This window comes from Plodia interpunctella, chromosome 7 (genome assembly GCF_027563975.2).
Source record: "Plodia interpunctella isolate USDA-ARS_2022_Savannah chromosome 7, ilPloInte3.2, whole genome shotgun sequence".
In the NCBI taxonomy this organism is placed as follows: domain Eukaryota; kingdom Metazoa; phylum Arthropoda; class Insecta; order Lepidoptera; family Pyralidae; genus Plodia; species Plodia interpunctella.
The window spans coordinates 7,752,819-7,780,475 of NC_071300.1; the positions used below are offsets into that span (position 1 = coordinate 7,752,819).

Here is a 27,657-nt window from a genome sequence, read left to right on the forward strand (position 1 = left end):
TATTATTAGTACCTACTTAATAACAATTCACACACGAATATACTGTAATATTCGTGTGTGATTTTTTTTATAGATTTTATTTTACAATAAAAAATTCAAAGATTTTATTCTGTTTACGTAATAAAATATAAATAAAGAAAAATATGTGGGGTGAAGTAATTGTCTTCATACATTTTAATGCCAAAAAATAACAAAGAAATATGGACCAGACGCCAAAGTAGACTGATCGTTTCGGATGGTTTTTTTCATGACAGAATTAATTCTAGACACGTGTAAGTAAGAAAGGAGGAAAGCAAATAATTTTCGCGACATATATGTCTTCCGCTCGAGTTCTGTCCCGCGGTGCGGCCACATGTTGCTTGGTGGCGTGTCGGCAGCCTTGCATCTGAGACTGGGCGGGCGGAGGCTGCGAGCCGCCCGCCCAGTGCCACGTCGACCGCCGAGCCGAGCGCACGCCGCGCCGCGCACCCACACCACGAACCCGTCGGTACGCGATACACACACTTACACACCCCTCCCCGCCACCCGCACACCCTCACCCCACCACCCCCTCCCAGGTGGATACTTATTCAACGGTGCAATGTTACATTATCATCATCTAATTACCTGAATATGTATTCACTTGTTTTTTGTCTGCATGTACGTGTTTTAGTAATTTCTCCTGAACTTTTGACCAAGTTTGAAACGTTGAAAGCTGATGAATGTTTACGTTAGCGCGAGTAGATAATAGAAGTTACGAGCGTCTGTTTATGATCGAATTCTTTGCCACGGCTACTGAGCATTCTCGATACATATTGTTTTGTTCTAATTATAAGTTCTTTAAATTTTATAGTTTAGTATACGTTACGTAAATCGTGATCAAGTGCGCTCAAATTAAGTAGGATTTTTAATCTATAAGACTAAATACATAAGCATGATCGTACTTTTAATTAAATGCTTATTTTTATACAAAATGTGTAAACACACATTTTGTACGACGACCTTGTGTTTTAACAAACGTTAAAACACAAGGTCGTCGTACCAATTTCAAAATAAGTGCGATTCGATTAAGTTTTGTATTATTCCCCAGGGGCCTCTTTGAACTTTTTATGTAAATAGAAACAATCTCTGTTTCAGAGGCGAAGTTAGTTCACAGTTCTTTTCTTTATTCTCAATTTGATGCTCTGCGTTTGTTTTAGGCCTAAGGAAACGCTTGATTAGGTACTTGTCCAATTCAAAATTAATTATATGATGTTTGTTTTTCATTTCTTTTACACAAAATAAATATTTTATATCCTTATACAAATTATAAACTAGCAACCGCGATTGTATTGCTATAAAGATCTAGTCTATCTCCACGCCAAATTTCATTAAAATATGTTCGGTATATATTTACTTTATTTGTTTAAACAAAAATACAAATCCTTTCGATTTATATTTATATTAAAACATAAATTTTGTGAAATTACGCAGTGCGCCAATTTAACAGGTTTACTGATTAATACGTAAATGTTTACTCATATCCCAAACACGGTTCGATTGAATAAAAATATCAACAGAAGTATTAAATCCAATGCTGATAACATCGTCTGGAATTCGGGAATACCATTACAAGCTAAAAGGAGCGTTTCATCGGCGCGACGATTATAATCGATTGAAAAAACTTAATCTGTTCAAAATGTGCGCGCAGTCAAATTACTAGCCAAAACTAAAGAAAATATAGATTATTTATCTGTGATGAACTACGTAAATAAACATTTACTCTATCTTAAAATACGACATTTCATAAATGTACAATGATTTTTGCAAACAATTGGATCTCCATTTGATATTATTTTAATAGATCCCAAGTAGGTGTCAATGTTAATTATTACTATTCCTCTACAACTTCCTCGCCACATTAAACGAATAAATAAGAGCTGGCAAATATCCTGTATGAGCGTAAATATATGTTCATTGTTTTGTCTCATCTGTAGTCTATGGCTTTTATCAAGCGTCCCGAGCCGAGTATTCTCCAATCCTGAATAAGAAAGAATTCGTCAGAAAATCATTAGCTGTTAGAATAAATTTGAATCCCTTTCAGCCCCCGTATTTACCAGCAATTCGAAGGCAGTCGTTTGTGACTCGGAGGGTTATTACTGCGCACTCTTCGTTTAATTTTCTTTATTAAAAATCTTAGCGTGAGACGTAAATTTTCTATGTGTAAAAGCGGTATATTAAAACGATGATGATCAGAGCAAATCGTTCCAGGTTCTTTTCCTACTAACGTAAATTAGTATGTATGTATACTAATCTGACTCTTGTGAAATATTTTTCATAATAGACCACAACTTGATTGCGGCGAACGATAAAATCAATGAAGCCTTCGTACTGTTTTACTGTTTGGTTCACCAGTCTATGTATATGCGACGTGAGAGCTTTAACTATGTTCAATATTAGGTACGTCTGATATTAATCAAATCCAAAGGCGTCAAGTTTCTAAACGAGTCATAAAAAACTTGATCAAAACGTAGTCGTAAATACTTAACACAAACACAAAAGTGAAGAACTTAAACCTCACGCACTTTACACAAAACATACTTAATATTTCATTAGGCGCGACAACGGTAGGATCTTGCGAACAGGTCCTTTGAAACAATTTTCTACTTACTTTAAAAACACGGCATTAATCAATAAAATTATTATCAATAAAATCAACATTAATTAAATATATATTAAAAAATATAGAAGCAGCGTATATATTTAAAAACATATAGACAATTGTCTATGCAGACTTCCATTTCTGCCCAAATTTATTTTTAAATCTTGCAATGTGTTATTCAGTTTAATTTAGTTTGTGAGTTTATTTACCTCAAGATTCACAATTTCACCACATGCTTGTCGAGACGGATTTGAACCAGCAACTATATTTTGATCAATTTTTCGTCACACTTATCCACTACAAGTTGTTGAAAATTGTCTTGATCACGCATTCATTGATCATTTCATAATCGGATTTAGGCCTAGCTTGTGGAGTGTATTGAATGACCATCATCAATTATTTCATCAAAATATAAAATTCCCGTACTCAAAGTGAGAAATACGCTTCAGGCTTCGTTTACATGCACAAAGACTACTTTTGAATGCTCATTAACATAACTAATCAGCGTTACAATGCTAGAATTAAATTCACGCTGAAAAGAACTTAGTATTCTAGATAAGACAATCTGAATTGCTTCGAGAAAAGGATGGTACGACCGTGCCTCTTTTTTTGCTCGACTTGCGGGGGCATTGCCGTGCCCCCGCAGATATATTGTTTATAGACAACGCGCGACTCTATGCAAAGTTTTTTTACATACCGATCACACAGAGTTGTAATAATTAGTTAACTTCGAAAAATCAAGAATTGTGTTCTTGTGGGACATTTTTATTTATTTTATCGTCACTTTCCACGTGTCATTACAAACTTAACCTTAATTATGTACGAGGAATATACAATAATGCCATAATATAACATAATGTAACTATGTAACTTTATAGGTATATGATATAGATAGATATCTATTTGATATAGTTACCTATTCTATAGACATCACAATGGTATATACTAATATTATAAATGGAAATGTCTGTCTGTCACGCTTTCATGGCTAAACCGTTTGGCCAAGTGTGATAAAATTTTGAATAGATAATGATGCGGGGTCAAACATACGTTATAGCTGTCGGAACTGCAAGCAACAGCTAGTAAAGTCCATAAAATCACAAGTAAAATAATAAATTGACTTCATTTACATTACTTGCATACTGTACTTTCTTTTTTAAAGTTCACTAATCATTAAGAGTGAGTTGCACCGTAAAATTTGACGTTGACCATAACCGGCGGCACTCCGCGGTCGTTTAGACAAAATGGCGTATTTTGCGTTTATCTTAGCAAGTAACTAACGTAACTAAAAGTAGCAACATATTTCTCCTAGTTCACAACTATTTCAATCAAAGGATTTTGTATCCCTGACTTAATATTCAACTCTAATTTGCTCCGTGCCCCCCTCGCATCCGTATTTTAATTAAATATTATCAATGAAGTACTTCATTGTGAGAGAGTACTCTCGCTGTGCATTCTGGAGTAACCGCAACACAAACGATGGGTTAAGTTATTGCCAGAATTATTATTGTCTGTCTAATATTGTGGTTTGTAAAGTTAAATATAAGCATGTAGACCTCTATATATAGGTAATTTTACATTCCATTACTATTTACGTTTTTCAATGCGAGAAATGGGTTATTATTTTTTTTAACCTAAATAATTTATATAACAGTACAACGCCAAATCCGTTTTATATAGTGGATTTCCCAACCATAACATTTTAATACCATAATAAATGATTGTATTGATGATACTGCTAAATAAAATCATAGATTTTAAATGGTTAAAGCAAATCGATACCATTCAGTATAAGTAATAAATAGCTACGTTCATTTATAAAAGTTTTAACAACGAATTACTAAAAAATGTAATCCATTTTACTTTGTTTTTATATCCATGCATCCATACTGATATTATAAATACGAAAGTCTGTCTGTCTTTTCGGCTTTCACGGCTAAACTGCTGAACCGCTTTTGATGAACTTTGGTATGCATTTATAGTTAGATATATAGTATTGCTAGTTAAAGACCCCCGTTCAAACACAGGCTACTTATTTTTTCCAAAAGCTGAAAGCGGGCGTAGCCGCGTGGAAAAGTTAGTGCCTCATAAAATCTCGTTCTCATTACATGCATCACATAGTATTTTGCTGTATGTGACTGCGTGCAATATGATATAACAGTTATAACATTCTTTCGCATAAATTTCAGTGAGACTCTGTTTATGAAATATAAACGGGTGGAGTCGTTTTGATCTATAACAATCTACATTAAACTCGCACTGCGACTACAAATTATTTTGTATGTTACATACTATAAAACAAAGTCCTCTGCCGTGTCTGTCTGTCTGTTCACGATAAACTCAAAAACTACTGCACGGATTTTCATACGGTTCACCAATAGATAGTTTGGTTCCTGAGGAAGGTATAATTTATTGTGCGTTTAAATTTCTCATCACAATATGTGGAATCAAAGTTACTCTTCAGATTTGGCTCTGTACTAAATACTCTTTAATAATCCTACATGAGATTGAACCTCAATTGTCTCATTATTTCTATTCCCTCATTAAATCTACAAACTTGTAGATTTATGAAAGAAATATTATATACTCCGTATATACTTGTATTTATGGAGTATATAGTATACGTGTCATAAAACAGTGAAATCTCGGAAGCTAAAGGTGTCGGTTGTAATAAAATTTAGACTGTGTCTAGTCGGCTATAAAGACGACAAGGCGAGGCGAGTCGTGTGCTGGAAGAGGCTATGGCTGTTACGATTAGCCACCTTAACACATTCCAGTCTATTTATAATACGGAACTAATTAAAATTATCACAATTCCCTTTATAGCTCCATAGTAAATTGCTTTCGAATATATATTTACTTATGTTCATACGAAAGCTAAAGAAAGAGGGTTGACTTCATTAAATCTGAGTCAAATCTAAAATATTCTTTAAGCTTACTCCGATCCATACGAATAATACAACACATAATTATGAAAAAGCGATAGAAAAGCTGAAGACTTTGTTGGTAAGCTCACATATGCATGAGTATGCATAAGTATCTATTAAAGATGTGTTTAAGTACTAAAACTTCTTTTACATATACGTGATAAAACGTTTTTAACTAAAAGCTAAGGGAATGTCCTTTGTTATGCCTAATTGCCTATTATATACTAACAATACAAATTAATATTCATTATTGAATTTCAAAAATCAACAAAATAATCCCTTTTCTATTAAACTTACAACTTTAAAATAAAACACGCATCAACTAATACGTAATACGTGTTTCATATAAATGTTTCAGCAAGCTCACAGCTTATAAAAGCTCCAAAGCTTGCACAATCAGCGTCGGAACAGTTTCATAAAGCGATTTCTACTTCCCTCTCACACACAGGGCCGGACGACGCGTCACACCGCCTGTTATAACGTTGTAACTAAGGACACGGCTACTGAGTCCGGCCCCTGTCTAGGGTTGCCACTTCCGATATGCCAATCTCGAAATGTTCGGGAATGCATGGCGAATGTTTACGAAAATTCCCTTAAAATGTATTCTTCTGAGTTCGATCCGTGTCTAGTAGTTAGTTGCTCCTATGGAATTAGTAGGAACTCCGTGTACCTACTAATTCCATGGTTGTTTTGCTACTTCCGATATGACTAAAATTTATGAAAAAGAAGAGGAAACATACTCTGAAAATCTTTTTTTTTCTTTAAAATTTTCAAAAGGATGTTTTTAGAAAAATTTCTAGAGGTTACGATACATGACTATTTGTTGCGGATATTGAACAATATGAGCCAAACAGTGTTTAATATCCTTACATTTTCCAAGGGCCTGTCCCTCCGTCCGCGTTGTGTCATGTAGTCGTTATAACAAAGCAAGGTATGACATAGAATTGGTTTAATGAATTCAAATTCACGGGTTTCTGAGTTCAGCCGGAAAGGGAGCCGGCCTAAGTTAAATTTCCTAATTAATTTTGAATTTAATTTGTGGTTCCAAAGTAGTAAAATAAAGCTGGGTTATGCATAGTCATAAAAGGTGTGTTTACATAATATGAACTGAATATATTATTTAAAAAATAAAAACAATATTGGCAGGTGATCACCTAAACTTTATAATAATATTAGCTGTTGCACATTTATATTGTTAATATGGATTGGTTACGTCGCACTTGGTATAAACTAAGCATACTGATATTTTCCTTCACGTAGAAATACAGTGATTAGAAACTTCTAGTCTAGTACCTTTTACAAAGTCGGCATTGCCATTTTTACCATTGCTAAGAAGCTATTTGGAACGTTTAAGAACGTTTCGAAGAAATATTATGACTACAGGTGGTTACAATATTTAATTTCGCGTACACATGCAAATTAATATGTTCGTAGACTGGGTGAGGTCGATGGCTCGTGTTATCGTAAACGGGTAATCAATCATGTCTTTGTGCCATTCTTAACTAAACAGTAGATCCGTGGAGTTAACATGGCGTCGTAAAAACGAAACTCGAGCGAAGAGAATTTATCGACGTTTTACATCAAAGGGATTTATGGTTAGTATTACATAAATCATTAAGTGGTAGGTAATTTGTTGAAATATTGGTCTAGAACAATAAAATAATACTAAATCCTACAAATTAATTCCCATTTCTTACTAAAGAACATCACATGTTGTATCGAAAATAGGAATTAACAGAAGTTTATTGGAACATTTATTGCACCTCTGTGTCCCATTCCCGTGTGTAGTAAATTATCCTGTACGACATATTTCCTGGTATTTTCTCATTTTCCTGTTTCATTCCATTTCGTTTACGAATTATGGAAATTTCACAATAGCCAATCGCAAGGCGCTTTCCTAAATAATCATTAATATATATTCGACAGTTATAAGCGAGTCTCTAAAAATTGTGCATATGTTTGAATATATGTAATACATTGTCCACAAGCTCTGTCCCTGATATGTCCTTGAAATTACCCTTGAATATTAGATGTATGATACCTTCATCTGTGGATGAAAGATATTACGAACTTAATGTGACTAAAGCATCTACGTGAATAATAAATCTAAATAATTTATTTTAGGTAGATTAGGTGTTATAAGTTGGAGTTATAACTATTTTGTCTAAAAATATCTAATAAAAGTTAGGACAAATTTCAAATCATAAACAATCGTTTTTAAATTGGGTAATCAGTTTAATGTGTAGTTAGTTGTTAATAAATGTTAAAAGTAATAGTGCATTTTTTCTGTCTTTTGTCTTTCGACGGCTAAGAGTTGTCAGTACCCAACTATCAGATTTCGTTGGCAAAAAGTCAACACACTCTTATTTCAGCTTTTCGTGTTGAATATGTAAAATGTCAACTAAAGGGGTAGGCAGACAGTAACGTAGATCATTAATTTAAATTAATACTAAATAGGTAACCTATGTATAATATATATTTTGTAAACATGAACTTATAAATTTAATGTCATCAATAAATGTAGCCTCAAATAATTTTGTCAAACCAATGATATCATAAACTTGTAACTGGTGACTTCTTCATCATCCCCTATCAGCCCTATCGGAGAATAAGATCTGACGTCGAAAATACAAAGGATTTATTATAAATTCAACGCTTTAATAACAATTTATCACCTTTATCAAACATTAACGGGGAAAGTCCCCGGGCGTGGGTCGTTGAGGTTCGGGGCTAATAGGTAGATTTACCCTATTTGTTGAATAACAAACAAAATTAACAACTTACAATTGGAATTCTATTTACATTTGAGGTCTTAGACTTTCTTTAATATTTTATTTTACGGGCTTGGAGATTACTTTATCTTTCTTACAATACATATATTTCTGATGTATTATAACAATTAGTGTATACCCGTGGTTTCACCCGCGTGAATTTCCAACAGGAACATTTTTTTTCTCATGAATCCATCTCTATCAAGATGAAACATATCAAATCTAACGATTGACTAATAATGTAACTTATTTTTAATTTATAATATTAGTTGCGATATTTTCTAACTTATTTGTATCTAACTTATTTTTTGTAGTTCATACCTATTAGAATCATAATATAAAGGCATTGTAAGTTGCTAATTACAAAATAACACGTTTAATTTCGTTTAGCTTTGCACTATGAACTTTAAATATTTCCAGGTTTTGCCCTCATTAAGCTGCCAGGCGTTCCATTTTCTCTGTGGTTAGGCTCCGGTAGAACACCGGAGTTTATCCACAATATGAAACATATAGTTATACAAACAGAGTCTATATGTTCAGATATTAAGTTTTGATTTTTCGTGAGTGCGAGTGATCGAAAGATCCCCAGGTTGGTTGGTCCCAAAATTTAAATCAAGCCGCCTAAAAGGTATCCGATATGACTTTTACGTCTACCTACGTGTTTTAAGTCTACTAAACAACTAAATTCACGAATAAGTTACAGCTATTTACATTAAAACTTCAAGTAATTGTGTTACATTTAATACAATATTTACGATCCATTAAATTTTCTTCTATTTTGACGAGCTCATAAAAAAGTAATAAACCATTCAATGATGCCAACCAACTCCTATTTCTCATTTCAATGCCCATTATTAGCTTGGAAAATATTGATAAGCATGCTGCAAAAGATGTGGTCAATAAAATACAGAAATATTGTATCATTTAAAATTTATTAAGAATGTTTTTAGCAACTTTTGTGAACTTTTGTAAAACACTTATTTCTTATGAAGAACATCGTGCGCTCATTGATTTTAGAATTTACAAATATTTTATCATAATTTTTCGTGAAACCTGAACGAGAGGAGAGTTAAAAGCGAGATGCCTTGCTCTCCTCTCACGTGTCTGCTGCCTTTTTCTTTTGAAATATGGATTACTTTCCTATTTACCATCTGTTTCTCTCTATTTATATACACTGTAAATACATAAATTAAATAGAAAATTGATATAGCTACGCGAGACGCATATAAAATACTCTTTTTGTAATATTACCACATAAGAAAGAGGTCGCAGTGTGAATAATAGGGATTATAGGGTCGCCATCCTCATAACTTGGATATATATTAGAGGGCGGCGTCAAATAATACCCGGCGTCCTAGTTCAACGACAGAACACGGCATAACGCGATGCGACGATGTGGAGTACGGCAAACAAATAGGTCATAAGACACGACGTCTTATTATTATCTTAAATCATCTAAGCAAGACATCGCGCCGTGTTGCTGCTTTTGTCGCTCACTTATGACGCCGCGTCGGGTTAGAATAGGTCCTATTTAGTATGCATACGTCTACGATGCCTCAATGACGAGTGCATAGTCGCACAACTGTAGAAACCTATTCGGGTGAATAATTGAAATTGCAGCGATCACTGTCCTCCCATAACTGCATTGATTTTGATCTAATCGACATATATTATTTAATTAGATTATTTTACATAGACATATATATATATATATATGTCTATGTAAAATAATCTAATTAAATAATAACGCGATGTCTAATAAATTTACTGCAAACTGCATTTACTTTATACCAATATCGACATCTTTCACAAAATATAATAATCCTTTCAATTAATATTACGACCGTTTTTGAAAAGAATTGATGATTTTTCCTAAAGAGAATTTATTATATAATTATAATAATTATAATTACTTTCTTTCGTCGATTCTTTTTAGAACAGATTTAAAAAATAATCTGTAAGCCACTAACTACTAAAGTTGCAAAAAAACATTCATTTTGTAATTACTAAAGTAAATTTGAAAAGGGTAAGGTACTAAAAGTAAATTTGAATTCACTTTTTTCTGTGTAGAAAGAAACGAGTTAGGTAACGTCGCTTTCTATTTTAAATCGTCATTTAAAAATATTTACAACCTCTTGTATAAATTCTTTGAAGCGGCGGTGGTGTAATACTTAAGACTCCCGTCTGTGGACGGAAAGGTCCCTGGTCCGAATCCTACTCGTGAGTTTATATACCAATCTGACTAATATATAGTGGTTTTCATCGACCACCACTAATTTTCGGTGAAGGAAAACACCATGAGAAAAATCTGCACTTTGATTATCAACAACGTGTTAATAGCTAACAGATGGCAATGGAAAACAACTCTATTAATAGTGCAATGGATGACTTTGTGTGTGTTTCATTCCACCCAATGATCACGACCCTCAGTCATGAGAAATACGACTACCTGTAAAGTCTAATTGAATGTCATGTCAACCTCGAAGCATCAAACTTTATAACATTGTTCATATAAGTTTACAAGTAGGGCGGTATAAACACACGCTATCTATGTACGCAAGTAGACAATTTATCGAAGAATTTATTGCCTATAATGTAAACTTAGGCACTTAAACGTAACTATTTGCTTAGGTAGGAGAAACGGGTACCAAAACGTGTAGGAAAAACCATGGAATTAATTAGCAGGTACTCCGTCGTAGCACCTACTAATTCCATAGGAAAAATCTATGGGAAAAACACACTCGTCAGAACCAATAGAGAAAGGTGAACCGCGAGATCAACGATTATCATTATGTTTTCCTACAAAAGAGATTCTAGAGAATCTCTTTTGTAGGCCTATACTTGCAACAGTTTTGATAATTGCTGACAATAATAGAGTTTATAAGTTCACCTAGCCCCGTCCGTAAAATAACTTTATTTGAACTCGGGTAATTAACTATAACCGTAACATATTTCATCAAAATTCGTAAAGCATTTTAGTCCTGAACATATAAGAGACATAGAAAGAAATAAAAACTGCGTCTTTGTTTTTATACTATGTAATGACTATTTTAATTTATCGTTTTTCTAGAAATATATTTAAACATTGCATAAAATAGAAAATTACTTAAAGAAATTTGATACCATGTTAAAATTAGAAGAACATACGAGTACAATAATCAATCAATGAACAACATATTTTGTATAGCAATAACAAAAAATATTAGTAATAATCCTTTTTCTACTTCTTAGAGACCGAATACTTGAAGAAATTTAAAAAATTACTAACGTGGTTTAGCTCGGTTTAATTTGCTCTTGGGGGAAAGTTTCGTAACAAGTTATAGCGGTGAATGCGACCTTATACGTAAACACTTTAAAATCCACTTAAATTCAGTAAAATACGAATCCGCCCAGAGTTAAAATAGGATAACCAAATTGAGGCACGTTGTGTTGAAAGCATATATTCCAATCCACTAATTCGGTTACTGTTCGCGGCTGCCAATACAACAACAATGGACTTCATTTGCGGTGCTCAACCTTTATTTGTTTACGCACCTCGTCCACCATATGGATACAGTCGAATGTACTTCAGCCTACCCAAATTTAAGGTAAACTCATTATCACTAGTTCATAGGTCTGTGTGTAAGGCAACGTGACGTGTAGTTCACTGTACAACAATCATTTCTATTTGAAACCGCGAACACTATAGCCGTTGTAGTCTGTTTATAGAACAGCCGGAAAAACAAATCATGACGTAACATATGGCAAACAGCTAAATTAGTACCACTTCATATTATAGCGTCCCAATTTATCAATGTTAAAAGTTAATTTATTTTTACGCAATTTACCTCAATTAAAAATATTTTCCTCGACAGATTTTCATCACATTTTTGTTTACATGACCCACCCTATACCCATATTTTTCAAATAATTTTTCAACGCTAGACAGGGACAATATAGGTACATGTACATAGTACGTGCCTTTATCCTCCTTCTAAATAAATTCGAAATATTTTCGGCAAACGTCCAGCTTTTAACGCACCTTCATTACGGTAAGGGCCATCATATGCATAAAACAACAGCTTTACGCAGACGTTCCTTTCTATTTTCAGAAACGTGAATGTACATATGTGACACCCTCTTGTAGTGTAGTAGTAATTGGTGTAGGTATGTTAATGTATGTAAGTATGTTTACGTATGACATCGAGTTTAATAAAAAAAACCTACTACACCAACCAACAGAATCTGTTGTCTTTGACATGGCGACCCAGTCAGCGGCGCAACAATGCGCTGGTCGGTGGGTGTCCACATAAATATTTAAAAAAATGAAATTTATCATCCTATTCTTCACTCTCTACCTTATAATATTTAATATACATATAATATATTAACTACAAAAATAATACCAGTGTGGCGTAAAACTATGGATCTTCCAAACTCGTAGCGGTTATAATAAAATAAAGAACAAAATGGTAGGTATATAGAAAACAGGAAAAAGACCAGAAAGTCCCCTAGCACATTAATATTTTTTCATTCATTCATATAATCAAATTGTAGATTCATTTAGTAAAATATGAGAGACCTAGGAAAATTTTAAATTATTTTGTAGTATATTACTTTGTTATACTTTTTCTCTACCTATCCTTATCTGTATTATCTTACATTACTGTTAACTAAAGTCTTCTGTCTGCTCATTATTTGTCGTTTTTCTGTCGTCATAAAACCGTCACCCTCCACTCCACTTCAAGCTTTCCTCTCGCCTAAGTATTTCACCTCAGAGTTCGTACTAGACGTCTCGCCCCCTGGTTTCGAGCCTTTTCCATGTTTATTATGTAGCGCTCAAGAAACACCTTTGTATTCAAACAAACAAGTAATTAACTTGTTTCGGAGGTAATTAACTTAGAACTCAGTTTTCTACTTTAGTCTTTACAGAAAATATTAAAATACATTCGAGGTAATTTTCCTTAATTTCCATTCCTCAAAATTAATTTTTGATTGTAACATCAATTATTTATTAAATCATATCTTTTTAATCAAAATGTTTTTTAACTATTTCAAATCAAGAATATACGACATATTTAGATGTAATTTAGAATTGAGTCCCTAAAACCTAGAAAAATCTGAATATGAATAACATCGATTCAGTGTATCTCAAATGTAGCCTAAAATATAATGTAACATTTTATTTATCCGTCTTATTTATGTCAAAATTTTACAATAAAGAGCAATATCTCTCAAACTTACACAATTTTAATACCATTGAAACTAAAACACGCAAGGTTTCTCCTTCACGACCTCATGAAGGATGCGGAATTCAATAAACATTAAACTGGAAATCTCAGCGAAGCTCTTATGCGTGATCCGCGAAGGATCGAACGTGCGAATGGCGGGCAATCTCGCGGACTATAAAACGTAAGAGGATCAGGCACCACAGACTATGTTGACGGTGAAATTAACCACAATTTCTACTTCTCCAATGTATGTTTTTACGTCCTCCATTTTTCAACACGAGCGTAGATCAACACGGCTCCATACGCAGTGTACTTGACTAACATTGTAATTTTTTAGAGATGTTATTACGATAATAATTTACACGTGACTTTAATAACCTTATTCTAACCTAGTTAAACTTTAACAATTACTAAAAGAATGCATTTTGGTACAACAATTTGCTTAAATATTGAGATAAACTACGGAAAGAAAAAAAAGTTTTGTACGCTTATTTTGATCTGAATTTTTCACAGATATGAGATATATGTACTCTAATTCTCTACTTTGCATAAATTATATTCATTTTTATGTTAAATATCGTAATTATAATATTAAATGTCTTCTCCTCTGCATCTCACAATTCTCGGCGTCCTCTGTCATTTTCCACTCATTATTACAAGGCTCTTTCTTTATAACTCCTCAGAATTCCTTTTTTCTTTAGTCACCTAATTTCTGTCGTGCCTCAAATAGATTCTTCTAGAACATTTATTTTTAGTTCAAGAATAATTATGCATTCTTTTTTTATAAATTTTAGGTAGGTACATTATGATAATATTATTATGTAAAGTACCTATTTACTTGAACACCCAGGTAAGTGATTATTATTTTTAATAGACACCTCTATTAAAAAATAATAATCAAATCCAATCACTTTAGATTAAATTCTGTGGTAGTCGCCTGAAGAGACATCTGACTTGTCACGATGTAGGTACATCAGTACTGAAATATTTCTATAGTGCTCCAAGATACCATTTACATTCTAAATAATCTTTTGGAAGTGGTAAATTAAGACTGAGTACATAAAGGATTATAAGATGGATAATTTTGCCTTGAATATATTATGTTTAAAGACTAAAAGGTCCCTTAGTTCTCAAAATATATGATCCGGGTCCGATTTTCCGAAGTAAACTTCTATGTTAAAGTTAATAATCTATTTCCGATGGGTCCACGATCCATAACACCACGCTTCAAGGGACCCAATATTGCCGAGTATTAAATTGTGCTTCTATAAAAATGAACGGGCCTGGATTTTAGTACCTTACTCAGTTCCTGTCTGCAAAAGAGATTTATATTATTAAGGTTTCGCTCCCGATAAAGGAAATTAGACTTTTTCTTTACTATATAAGTATTGTCAAATCATAATTTATTTTTAATAGCTTGTCCCACTGCTGGTTAAATGCCTCCCCACACTCTTTTCATGTATCCCTGTCTCTGTCATCTACCATTCTAGCACATGACCCACTGACGGCCGCAGAAAACGAGGCAGGCCTAGGACGAGATGGTCGAATGAAATTAGAGATTTCGACAAGACGCGGATGGAAAATACCTAAGACATCATCTCATAGCATCATCTATTACTTGCTAATAATCAACAACTATTGATACTTATGACTAAATAACCATTTTAGTTCACAAGTGTGGACAGTAATCGTAAAAATCATGTCAGATGCCTTTAGACGACTTGAATAAAATCGGACTTCGACTTCGTAGTGTGTTAACAACTGTACTTTAATTCTCTACTTTGCATAAATTATATTCATTTTTATGTTAAATATCGTAATTATAATATTAAATGTCTTCTCCTCTGTGATATCTCACAATTCTCGGCGTCCTCTGTCATTTTCCACTCATTATTACAAGGCTCTTTCTTTATAACTCCTCAGAATTCCTTTTTTCTTTAGTCACCTAATTTCTGTCGTGCCTCAAATAGATTCTTCTAGAACATTTATTTTTAGTTCAAGAATAATTATGCATTCTTTTTTATAAATTTTAGGTAGCTACATTATGATGATATTATTATGTAAAGTACCTATTTACTTGAACACCCAGGTAAGTGATTATTATTTTTAATAGACACCTCTATTAAAAAATAATAATCAAATCCAATCACTTTAGATTAAATTCTGTGGTAGTCGCCTGAAGAGACATCTGACTTGTCACGATGTAGGTACATCAGTACTGAAATATTTCTATAGTGCTCCAAGATACCATTTACATTCTAAATAATCTTTTGGAAGTGGTAAATTAAGACTGAGTACATAAAGGATTATAAGATGGATAATTTTGCCTTGAATATATTATGTTTAAAGACTAAAAGGTCCCTTAGTTCTCAAAATATATGATCCGGGTCCGATTTTCCGAAGTAAACTTCTATGTTAAAGTTAATAATCTATTTCCGATGGGTCCACGATCCATAACACCACGCTTCAAGGGACCCAATATTGCCGAGTATTAAATTGTGCTTCTATAAAAATGAACGGGCCTGGATTTTAGTACCTTACTCAGTTCCTGTCTGCAAAAGAGATTTATATTATTAAGGTTTCGCTCCCGATAAAGGAAATTAGACTTTATCTTTACTATATAAGTATTGTCAAATCATAATTTATTTTTAATAGTTTGTCCCACTGCTGGTTAAATGCCTCCCCACACTCTTTTCATGTATCCCTGTCTCTGTCATCTACCATTCTACCACATGACCCACTGACGGCCGCAGAAAACGAGGGAGGCCTGGGACGAGATGGTCGAATGAAATTAGAGATTTCGACAAGACGCGGATGGAAAATACCTAAGACATAGCATCATCTATTACTTGCTAATAATTAATAACTATTGATACTTATGACTAAATAACCATTTCAGTTCACAAGTGTGGACAGTAGTCGTAAAAATCATATCAGATGCCTTTAGGCGACTTGAATAAAATCGGACTTCGACTTCGGAGTGTGTTAACAACAACTCACTCGAAAAAAAAGTTAACTGTTTTATGTATAGTCATTGCTTATTTTTGTCTCATATGCCTGTTATGAGACTAGTTTATAATAATTACATTTATGTATAAAATCATGTAGTTTTAGTACATTTGAAATTAAAATATTTCTAATATTAAAATGTTTTTTTTACAAAAGGTTGTAAATCAGAGCCACTGCCACAACCTATTCAATATTTTTAATTGAACATTTACTAAATCATCCCCAGAATTACGTACATACGTCACACATGCATTTTGAACTAATTGTAATCCGTTTTCCAGAATTGATATTAAATTGTAAACTGTCCGGAACGCTCAGGCTACTCGAACACTATTTACCCCAGCGTGTCCAGTTTATTTTCCTGGAACATAGTTATTTTGCCGACTTTATTGGAAAGCCTCCAGCATTTTGTACACATGGTTTCCATATCCGTCAGGGCCGTGTCGTTTGTGTAAATTTATATTCCGGAAAATACGGAATATAAGTACAACTAGCTTCAGCACGCGGTGTTAATCGCGTCATTATTAAAAAACATTTCAAAATTCTCAGTAGCGCCATCTACTTTATAAAGCGCTATTGATTATCAGACTTTATGATCAAATTTTACGGGAATCGCGTACTTTCGGGATAATCAGTATGTGTTAATCCATGGTATCAGCTGCTTCAATACAAAATTTCATAAAAATTGGCTAGCCATTTGAGCTTGAATAAGTAACAAACCTACAAACTTTCGCCTTTTATAGTATTAGTGGGATGTACCTACATTGAAGTATTTGAGTAGTTCTAACTTTGCTAATTGGTGCCTGGAAATCCATGTTCAGAAGTGGAATAAATTATATTGTTAAATTATCAGACCTAGACTAGAAATATGCTTGAGTAGGAAATTACTTGTTCTTCTTAGTAGAGGGTGCTTTTTACACTACCCTCACAGCATCTAATTGTGGTTTTTACAAAACTTCATAACAGAACATGCCATTCAAGCTTTATAGTATCAATGAGATAGTACTGAATGTAACGTAACGGCAGGTTGATTTTGATGATGGCAAGGATGCCAAAAAATGGTCTGACAACTGTGCGAGTTGGGGAAGAAAAAGTAGAAACGCGTGCGCTGGTCTCCGACGTTTAACAGCTGAAGAAGGAACCGGGAAATATCTCAGATGTAAGAGAGTAATTAGCATATATTTATTATTAACATCAGTTATATTTTACTATGTAAATTTTAATGAATTCCTATTCTCATTAAAATAGGAAGCAAAGCGCCCGCCTAGAGAAAATATATTTTTCCTCCCCCAAGGCGGACAGGAAAATAAAGCTGATTATACTTTTTGCAAAATGTTTCACAAGCAAATTATATTAGTGGCCGGAGTATCTCGGAGAATATACTAGATAGAAAAGAAAGTAGACGTTGAAATATTTAATTACCAATGAAGGGAATAGTATTTACGAGTACTAGACGTGGTTCAACCACTTCTAGTAATTATACTTTTCCCTTCATTGGAAAAATCATTGTTAAATGTTATTTAAGACTTAGTAACACTTAATATTTTTTGTTCTCATTTATGTGTAATTAAAATAGTTTATGACTCCAATATTTGTGGCGTCACTCTGTCATACACGCCCCAATATTTTTTTCTGACACGTGCAAAAAGTATCTGTTTAACGTGATAACAACTATGTCATACTTTTTGAACATGACATAGTTGTCATCAAGTCAAACAGATACTTTTTGCATGTGTACTTTCTATTATAACATACTTAAATAGAGTAGTCCCTATTTAAGTATGTCGATTAGTCGTGTCGGTATTATTATCTCGTGAATGCGTATAATTGAAGTTAGTTTTTTCGTTTAGCCTAAAGGCATTTCTAGACTAGTAACCTAGCTATTATTTATTATTATGTTATTATCTAGTAACCTAGCTTATTATTATTACAAGAACAAGAAAAAAACAGTAAGACAATAGTCTTACTGTTTTATGATTACGAATTACTTTTGTAATTTATTGCATAAACATTTTCCCGTTTCGTGTATTGTTCGTAACTGTAGGTAATGGATTGCTAGATCAATCAAACAAATTTACTTGAACAACAACACTAACTCTTATGCAATATCGTACTTAATTTAAAAAATACATTTTGTTTTTGTCAATTTTATTCTGTGCCAAAATTAATTCCATTAACCATAAGTATGTCTTTTATAATCTTTTATATCTTTATATCTTTTATAATCCATATTTTTTTCCGTGTTGACGCTCTCCAAGGAATCTATTTTATATTTTCCTAGACAGGATTGCGCTCGATGTATCGAAAATTAGTTCCATAGACGAAAGGATAGAAATCAATATACCTATGTAGTAAATAATTGTATTTGCAATTTAAACAAATGCTTCCATTCTCGTATCGTAATATTAAAACCGTATTACCATGTAATATTAAAAAAATAACTGTGAGTATTTATTGAACTGTTATGCAATATACTCGTACCACGCGATCATGTTATTGCTGTTAACTATTGCATGAATGCTTGCTTGTCGCTCTGTTAAACTATTCAATTGGAAGCCACGGTAATGGATTGGTTGGCATCGATTGTTGACTTAGGTTTCAACTCAACTTTATATAGATACGTTAGATAGAAGCGCAATGGTAATTTGATCGTTTTGATAATATTACATTTTATTGTGCCAAACATTCGGTTCTCTCCTCGTTCTCGTTCACATTCGTTCTGGCTTTTCCTATCATGTAAATTTGTACGTTTGGTGAAGGGACAGCAAATTGACTTTCAATGAAATGCAATTTACATTATACGCCGAGTCAATGCAATTTACATATAAACCGAGATCTTTTGAAAGTTTAATGAAACATATTGTTAAAACGAAACCATTTCAGTTGGCTCAAATTCATAGAACAAAATCTGGATCATCCGAACAGTAATATTAATTTCGAAATTCTACGAAATGGAACCAATTTGGTTTTTAATAATTGTTGCAACCCGGAGCTTTGCATGTATTTCAGGATAATAACTATCCTTGTGCCTATATCCAGATTACTTTCTATCCGTGTAACAAATTTCATGTAATTCCGTCGAGCAGATTGGGTTGCGCATCCAAACTTTCATCAGAACTATGTCACATTTATTTAAGTGAAATAGACTTTTATTCAGATCAAGTAATAGTAATAACACTCACTACATAACCATTGCAACTATTCTATCATAATATTCCTTGCTTATCTAGATTTTGCGAATTGTCGATTAGCATATCTATTAGTAGGATTAGGATTTAACACTTATGTGATTAAGTGGGAAGAAATTTCAATAGAATTAAAATAAGTAGTTGTACTTAGATTCCTATTTGTAAGTTTGTATATTTACATTGTTGTGTTGTTGTACAGAAATAAATAAATCATTTTTCTTTTTCTACATTTCATTCGACAAATGGCCACGTGTCCCGTTGGAGCAAATCTAAAAGTAATCATTTTAAAAGGTGAGAATCTTAAATCCATTTCAGTAATTTGGCGTAAAAGATGTTACATCTCGCATTTTTTGTGCGATGTTCAGCATTTTATGGCAAGTTAGGTTCATTGTTCACTAGAGTTCATGTTGTCACTTATTTGCGTATTGTTGAGAAACTCCTATCGTATGTTGTTGTTAATATTAAACAAACACATTACCATATGACATTTTTATTAGATGACATTTAGATTATTTGTCCTTTTTAGAGACCATTCCATTCCTTATGTATCAAACCCTTACATCGAGCTTTTTAATGGAATTTTCGAGTAACTGAATAAGTTAGTGATAGCTAAATTATTAATTCTCCCGTTATTTAGGCGATTGCCAATTGACCCTGAGGCCGTGAGTTCGAATTCTACTTGAAATATAACCTTACTCTAATATTAGTACCTTTTACTCAGACAGTCTACCGAAAAATCCTAAATATGTAGCTTCCCCAATAGTCCAAAGTGCAAGCTTTAGTACCTGCAGCTGCACCAGGCCCTAGGGGCTATTGGAGGTCGCGGAAGCAGGTCAGTGCTAACGCAGCCTTGGCCTATCCCCCCCTCCTACCCGTACACTCCTCCCCTCTTCCGACCTGTTGATATCGGGACCGATCCAAAAGATAAACCCAGCTGAAACTCGTTACTGTCACGATGTTAGCTTTGCGTTCAGCTTCGATGTAAAAGGGTTATGATTTTATTTCATTCTGATTGTTTCGTGATGAAAACAACTTGTTATTTTACTGTTGATATCGAACTGTATTCGCTCTTCAATGATCTGTTATTAACCGTAAGCCAGTGACATAAATAAAGTATATGTATAATTAAAAGAGCTCCAGGTTAATTGAAAACTATTTTCTCTCCACTTTTATGGAATAGTTTCAAATATTTGACAATGGTAAAATTTTGATCAAAATATTATTTATAAGGATATTTCCATTATTGATAGAGCAGATGGATGAAATGTGGTAAATGCAAAAACAATCGCCAAAAATACTTTTAAATTAACAATGGCAACAATTGATTTTCAGAGTGTAAACTGAACTAATTTTCGCAAAGTTTTCGTCAATCTCGACATGCTCCATCGCATTACAAGAATCTTCACTTCGAGATTCATCATCTCAACTTTATTTTATATTCTAACGAAGTTTTTCAACTCGCGGAAGTTTTCTCATTACCCTCCCTTGAGACTTATTAGCCTATCCTTTTTATTATTTTTATTAGATTAATTGTTCAGAAAATGAGAAAGATACTTCCACCAAAAGACGTATCAGTCTAACTTTTAAACCATTGTGACTACAACACAGGACCAGACAAAATTGAAAGACGGCCTTTACATAGCAGTAGGGCACTTGATATGTCTAAATAATAAAAGAAAAAGTATTTCAATATCATAATAAAATAAAGCTTTTACTTATACAGCAATTCCAGTAATTATCGCGATCAATCAAGAACCTTATTCCTTAGGGATTACAGATTTTTAAATTAACAAAAATAATATTAGTGAACTATTAAACTATGAATACTTAATTTGCTAAAACTACTTTTTACTTAATTTTATCTTAGATTAACTAACACTCTCCTTAATTTAAAAGTAATGTCATAATATTCAACTATGCTATTTGTGAGCACCAGTTTATATCCGAGTTAACACAGTAACTTTAACTTTTACATTCGCTTTGCAGTTTGCAGTCGCGTCGCCGCTCAGAAAGTTTTTAGACTGTTGAAGTTAACATTATTGTTAAATGTACATTTATTTATTTAGTATGAAGGATTCATGTACACTCATAAAAATTATACAATAAACATGCCTATATCTCCGTCTCCAACGCAGTCATGTGACGATATTTTAACTCTAACTTAAAATTAATTGAATAATTAATTTTAAGGAATTATATAGTACTTGGGCGTGTGGTTCCGCCCTAGACTTCCATTCCATATCCTCGCGTGGATATCGTACGAGGCGAATAAGGGATACACAGCCTAGGCAGCTGATAGGCAACAATACTTTCAGGAACTTGCTCAGGGAACAAATATACTCAAAATTGATTCTTGATGGACTTTTGGTTTTTCTCTAATAAAATATCATCAATGCGTTGGCACAGACATTATAGCTTTTAATTTAATTATTGCGGCTAATTTTACAAATATTTACAATCACTTTAAAAATATCTATTTGTCTTATGTTAAAAGTACCCTCTACTCGTATTTACAAGCTTCAAGTTAATACAAGCAGTAGGTAAGATATTTTAAGCCATCTTATTCCAAATTTATTCTGTTCAACGTGAATTACATAACAACCAAGATTTTGAGAGGAAACTTAAAAAAATCCGAAGCTTCTAGCAGAATTTATGATATTATCCTTTATAAACTAAGCTTATATTGTCACATATCTATCTACATAATGTAAAATATTATTATGTAGCTGGCTTGCCACCATTTTCAATATCCATCCTATTAGTCCCGGGGGTAATCTAACTACGAGGTACGGTGAGTTGTTGCGAACATGTGGTTAGTGTGGTATTTGCCACTTAATATCAATTTTATCTTCGAGAACTTTATTATTGAAGATCTCAACAATATTATGATGGAAATATCACAGATGAAGCGTGGAAAGAATGTGGAATTTATGCCCAACTGTTGGTCTGGTAGGACAAATGTTCTAGAGAATATCCTGACAAATTGTGAACAGAATTAGATATAAACGATTTTCTAAACTTTGTATCATTATATTATGAATCTCATGAATCTGTTATCCCATTAATTTATTCAAATGTCATCATTATTATTTATATAATAATAATGATGACATTTGAATGAATAACTTTTATATTTCTATACTAAGGTTCATGTCATGTATTCATTTATTTGTTAAGCTTCGTAGGTAACATTTGGACAGTAGTTCTTCCAGAGGCCTGAACAAACATTCTGGTAATCTTCTTCACAATGCGGACTCCAAACATCCGGTGAAAAAGAGCTGATTGACAATGTATTTGTTTAGGCCTTCTGCATGTCCCATGTCTGTATTTTGTACTCTATGGCACTGTGGTATGTGGTAAAGTTCCAAATCGGATGACGTCATTTTTGTAGATTTATGTTTTGTACGTATGTAAAAAATAAGGTAGAGTACTATTTATTATGCCTAATCAAATTAATTTATTGTGAATGAAAATTAATTATCGCAGTTGTGATTGTGACAGCCCTATTTTTAATTTCCCGTCTTCATCATATAGTTGGAAATAAAATGACACAATTTCAGATCTATGAAATGAAAAAAAAAAGAATTAATCTCTTAAGACTTTTGCCAATCTTATTAAAATATGATAAAATGCCTAGTATAAAATATGCAAGCACTTTACTTTGTTAAAATTTTTGTTAAAATACAGTAGATATTTTCTTTAATACTTCTGGTGAAAGCTTTCGTTAAGCAATTAAGTCATTTTGGGAAAATTGTTAAAAATATAAAGCCAAATTAAAACGGTTCCATTTAGTACAATTTGGTCGAGCAATTAGAAATTAATAAATCTCAAAGTTAACGCTCCCCGACATTATTAGACAAACAAAATGGGTAAATTGAATGATAAAATACTTAATCGATTCGTGGCATTATTTTTAGTTATCAGAAAAATTAAATATTATGTTTTTATTTTTGAAACACAAATGTACGTATGCGGCACCATGGAAATATTTTTCTAGTATCTGTGGCTGGCGAATACTAAAAAACTTAAAAAACAAACTTTAAACATTCCTATCCTGCGAAGGTTATATCACGAACCAACTATTTTCATTTGGTAATTGGTCTGAGAACGACCAGAATGCCGGGCAATTAAACGATGATCATAAAAATGCTTTTTGGAAATAATGAATCCCAGGAAATGGGATTGAACTATGTGTTTGCTTTAATTGAAAGTTTATTTCCATTTCATTAGTATTTTATTTACGAGTATATGATAATTTATCTATATTGTATTTGATCATGGATATTATTTCGAATCTGAGGCTGGTATAAAATTATTACGTATCATGTACTTACTTTTGTATTGATTTATCGAACTTTATTTTATACACATATGTGTTTATACGAAACAGTCGTCATTAAAAACGGGACAATAACACTGGCATGCTTTCCAGAAGCAAGAACACACTGTATTATCCTGAGAGTAGTAGTTTTGTAACTCTGAATCTGATTTACCATAATATTTTAACTGAACTCCAAAATGTTATTTATGGATCCAATTTGATTCCTGCCCGCACCCGAGTCAAGCGGGACGACGGAGAGACCTAAAAATTCTAGATTACCTCTCTGTCGTTTACATGCAAATGTACAGCCATATCGTAAATTCAAACAACGATGTATTTTTGTACTACTGACAGAGAGACGCCGATTCGAAAGATTGTAAATTTTTCGAATGACACCGAAAGAAAATGAAGTAATAAGAAGTTGGTATAGACCGAATAGAAAAATCGCCTAAGAATAACAAAATCTTCTGTTTGTCCTCATGCAGCAATGATGCGGCGCGGGTCGATGGCAATGGTCGGCGGGGGCGAGCCGCTGATAGTGGTGGAAGAAAGCGGTTCCGAAGACGCAGAGTCCTCGCCTCGGTCCTCCGGGCCTGCCAGGGGGCTGTCCGTAGACCAGGAGTCACCTCCGGACCCGTACCACTTGTCGCCATGGCGCGATACTCGCAAACACAGCTTGCCGACACCATCGTGTACCACAGGCCCTACTGCTAGCCAGGTATATCTTACTGCTCAAAATTATTAGCCACAAAAGGGCATGTATCGATGCTATGATAAACAAGGATTTCCAATTTTTCCCGACAAGTGTTGTGCAACGGCCACGAGTATTTAATGTTAAAATTGACTGCATCGATTGGTGATACTAGAATAGACTGTGAGCAGACTCTTTCACCTTGACCATGACCGAATGAAAACAATCGGACACCACTTAGCAAATGGGTCGTAATCTATCGGTAACGGTACATTCATTCTACGAATTGTGATATAGTAAAACAATACAATAAAACAAATATACCTTAGGACCTATACAAGCATTGCACATAAGACCTTTGCTCGTAGTAACTCTACTAAACTTATACAATAAAGCCGAAGACTTTTTGACTTCCTTTTTAATAGTGACGCATAGGCGCACCGCATAGCTGGATAGATAAGTAATACATTATTTTTTTCATTTATACGGTGAATAGATTGAGTTTTTGTAGATAAAAATTTCTTTGGTGTGCCATTAGGTTCGGCGGCTGTCAGAAAGAGGGGAGAGTGCCGCTCGGGAGGCTCGTGAGGCTGCCTTCCTGGCTACCCTCAGCCAAGTCCAGCCGCAGCCTGGTGGTCGCAGGTACATTTATATATTGGCAGATTTATTTATGTATCGTATCTGTTTGATTTGGTGTGTAACAAGATTTTCACGATAAAATTGTTGAAATAGATTTTAATTTTGAGTAATTTTGTTGTAATTTAGAACAAAATCAGTATATCTTTTAATTCATTTTAGTAATTACTAAAATGAATTAAAAGCCTGTCCCGACTTCGCTCGGGTAAAAACATAATAAATTATTCACCTAAACCTTCCTCAGGAATTACACTATCTATTGGTGAAAACCGCATGAAAATCTGTGCAGTAGTTTTTGAGTTTATCCCGAACAGACAGAATAACGCAGCAGAGGACCAAAACGAAACGTCAACCAAAAGATGATTCAGAGATTTCTGACCACATTACGACGGAACTAGGATGGAACTAGAATTTTCGATTAGAAGCTTAAGCAAAACTTTATTATAGATTTATTTACCAGCGCGACGATCAGTAATCTTTCTCCTTATTCACAAGTACTATTTGTCGCCAGACATTCGGTGGTGACTATATCCCGCGTGCCCCAGGCTCTGTTCGGCCGCGGACGTCGGGAGTCCATCGCAGCCTTCCCAGCATTGGCTCGCGGACGCAGAGACTCCGGCTCCAAAAAATGTGAGTCAATTGTTGAAATGGTAAGCTCGCAAACAATCGTGATTCGAATTATATTCTACATGATGATTCTCTGAATTTCAAAATGTTAAATCATTTTGAAATTCAGAGAATCATCATGTAGATTCATTCATTATACGGATTACTTTAATGGTGAATGTACGACAATAAATTAATGTAATAAATCCCTGATATTAAAACCAATAAAATAAATATTTTATTGCTCACAATTTAAGATACATTCACTTATTGAAGTACAGTATTCTTAGTAGGACATTAATTCTTCATTTAATACAGGTCCACCAGCTACTGAGACCCTGGGCAGCACTCACAACCTTCAACTAGACATCATGGACGATATCGTCCAGGCACGCAAGGTCCGTATGCGCCTCTGGAACACTTCCAATGAGCGTGTATGTGAAGTGCAGCCATTGGACGAGCGCTCCCCCATGAGTGGCTCTGTCAGGTACACCAACCGTGGCCGCAGACATTCCGATTTCGTGGGCTCACCATTACCGCCCATCCCAGCTCGCCGCAGAGCCTCTGAAATGCCACCGCCCATACCACCGCGCTCCGGCGCCGGTGTGGTCTGCACCGACACTGACCTCCATCACATGCTTAACGCTCTCACTTCCTCCGCTACAGAAATAGACCTTTGTGGCAAACCAGAGCGAACCAGGCGCCTCGCAGACATGCGGTCCAGCAGTTTTGATGCTTCCACACTCCGAGACAAACCCACCGAATCGGGCACCACTTGGTTCACGAGGCGACACCAGACTTTAGCCACCAAGAAAAAGGAAAACGAAGTCAAAAAAGGCAAAGTTACGTTCGCCCCAGATTCAAAGCCAGGTGATGCAGCCGCAGTGGTTTGGGATCGCCCGACCGGATCGGTCGTTGACGCCAGTGCTTTAGGGAGTGCAATAGAAGTATTTCTTAGGAAGAGCGGAGCTGGTGAGGCAGGACCATCAACCTCTGGTTCAACAACCATAAAAGACGTAAAGGAAACTCGAGCGAAACCGAGAGACATTCCAGGTCCGAGCAAACCAGGCGCAGTGGCCGTGCGCGGGGAAGGCGAGCGTTGGGTCTCCAACAGGCCTGAAGAGGAAGAAACAGCAGAAGGCTGCGACGCCACTCTCTGCACGTCTCTTAAAGACCTCTTCGTGTAAGATGACGATACGTTTAAAACTCTTGTAAATTTACCTATAGTTGTCAAGTATCGACTCGTATTCAGTTAGCGAGAGAGCGGTGCGCCAGTGCGTACTTATTGTACTTTATGAATCTTTCAATGTGATAGACGACGCGCCGGCGCCGGTCGTCCTGAGTCGACTCACGACCGACGCCTGCCACGCGTCAAATTATTTTTAGAGTAAATTCTATTTTTCATTGTAAATTTTTTGATATTAGCGATCAAAGTATTGACTTATTGTTAGATAGAGAATTACATTCGTGATTGGTCGCGCGTTTTCCACGCCAAGAGCGGTCCCCCGCGCGGCCACCCCCTCCATCTCTACCCGCAATCTGTGTCAGTGTTACCATTAAACAATTAACTTTATCATATAGCAGACAATTATTGAGGAGACGTCGGGAGAAACGTACGCTTAATAGACGAAGGCGATTTTCGGTCGTCTTTTATCAATAAAAGTTTTTATCGATGTTA

The 27,657-nt window shown here is 34.3% G+C and overlaps 1 protein-coding gene across 2 annotated transcripts; it reads left to right on the forward strand.

Annotated features, from left to right (window-relative positions):
* The first annotated feature begins 377 nt into the window (after nt 1-377).
* On the forward strand, nt 378-27,657 carry LOC128671498 (uncharacterized). Of its 2 annotated transcripts, none has more exons than XM_064436077.1 (5): nt 378-487; nt 24,532-24,764; nt 25,276-25,379; nt 25,885-26,003; nt 26,298-27,657. In XM_064436077.1, exons 2-5 carry the CDS (start codon nt 24,534-24,536, stop codon nt 27,164-27,166), a joined length of 1,323 nt encoding a protein of 440 aa, XP_064292147.1. In that variant the 5' UTR covers nt 378-487; nt 24,532-24,533; the 3' UTR covers nt 27,167-27,657. The 2 variants fall into 2 exon arrangements, with proteins under 2 accessions (XP_064292147.1, XP_053603960.1); XM_053747985.1 differs by having other exon boundaries at nt 26,307-27,657.

What these genes read in the sequence shown, in the direction of transcription:
- LOC128671498 (XM_064436077.1), top strand. Translation starts at nt 24,534, where the DNA reads ATGATGCGGCGCGGGTCGATGGCAATGGTCGGCGGGGGCGAGCCGCTG. An exon ending in CAGGCCCTACTGCTAGCCAG is followed by an intron (nt 24,765 to 25,275) that starts GTATATCTTACT and finishes GTGTGCCATTAG; the next exon opens with GTTCGGCGGCTGTCAGAAAG. An exon ending in AGACTCCGGCTCCAAAAAAT is followed by an intron (nt 26,004 to 26,297) that starts GTGAGTCAATTG and finishes CATTTAATACAG; the next exon opens with GTCCACCAGCTACTGAGACC.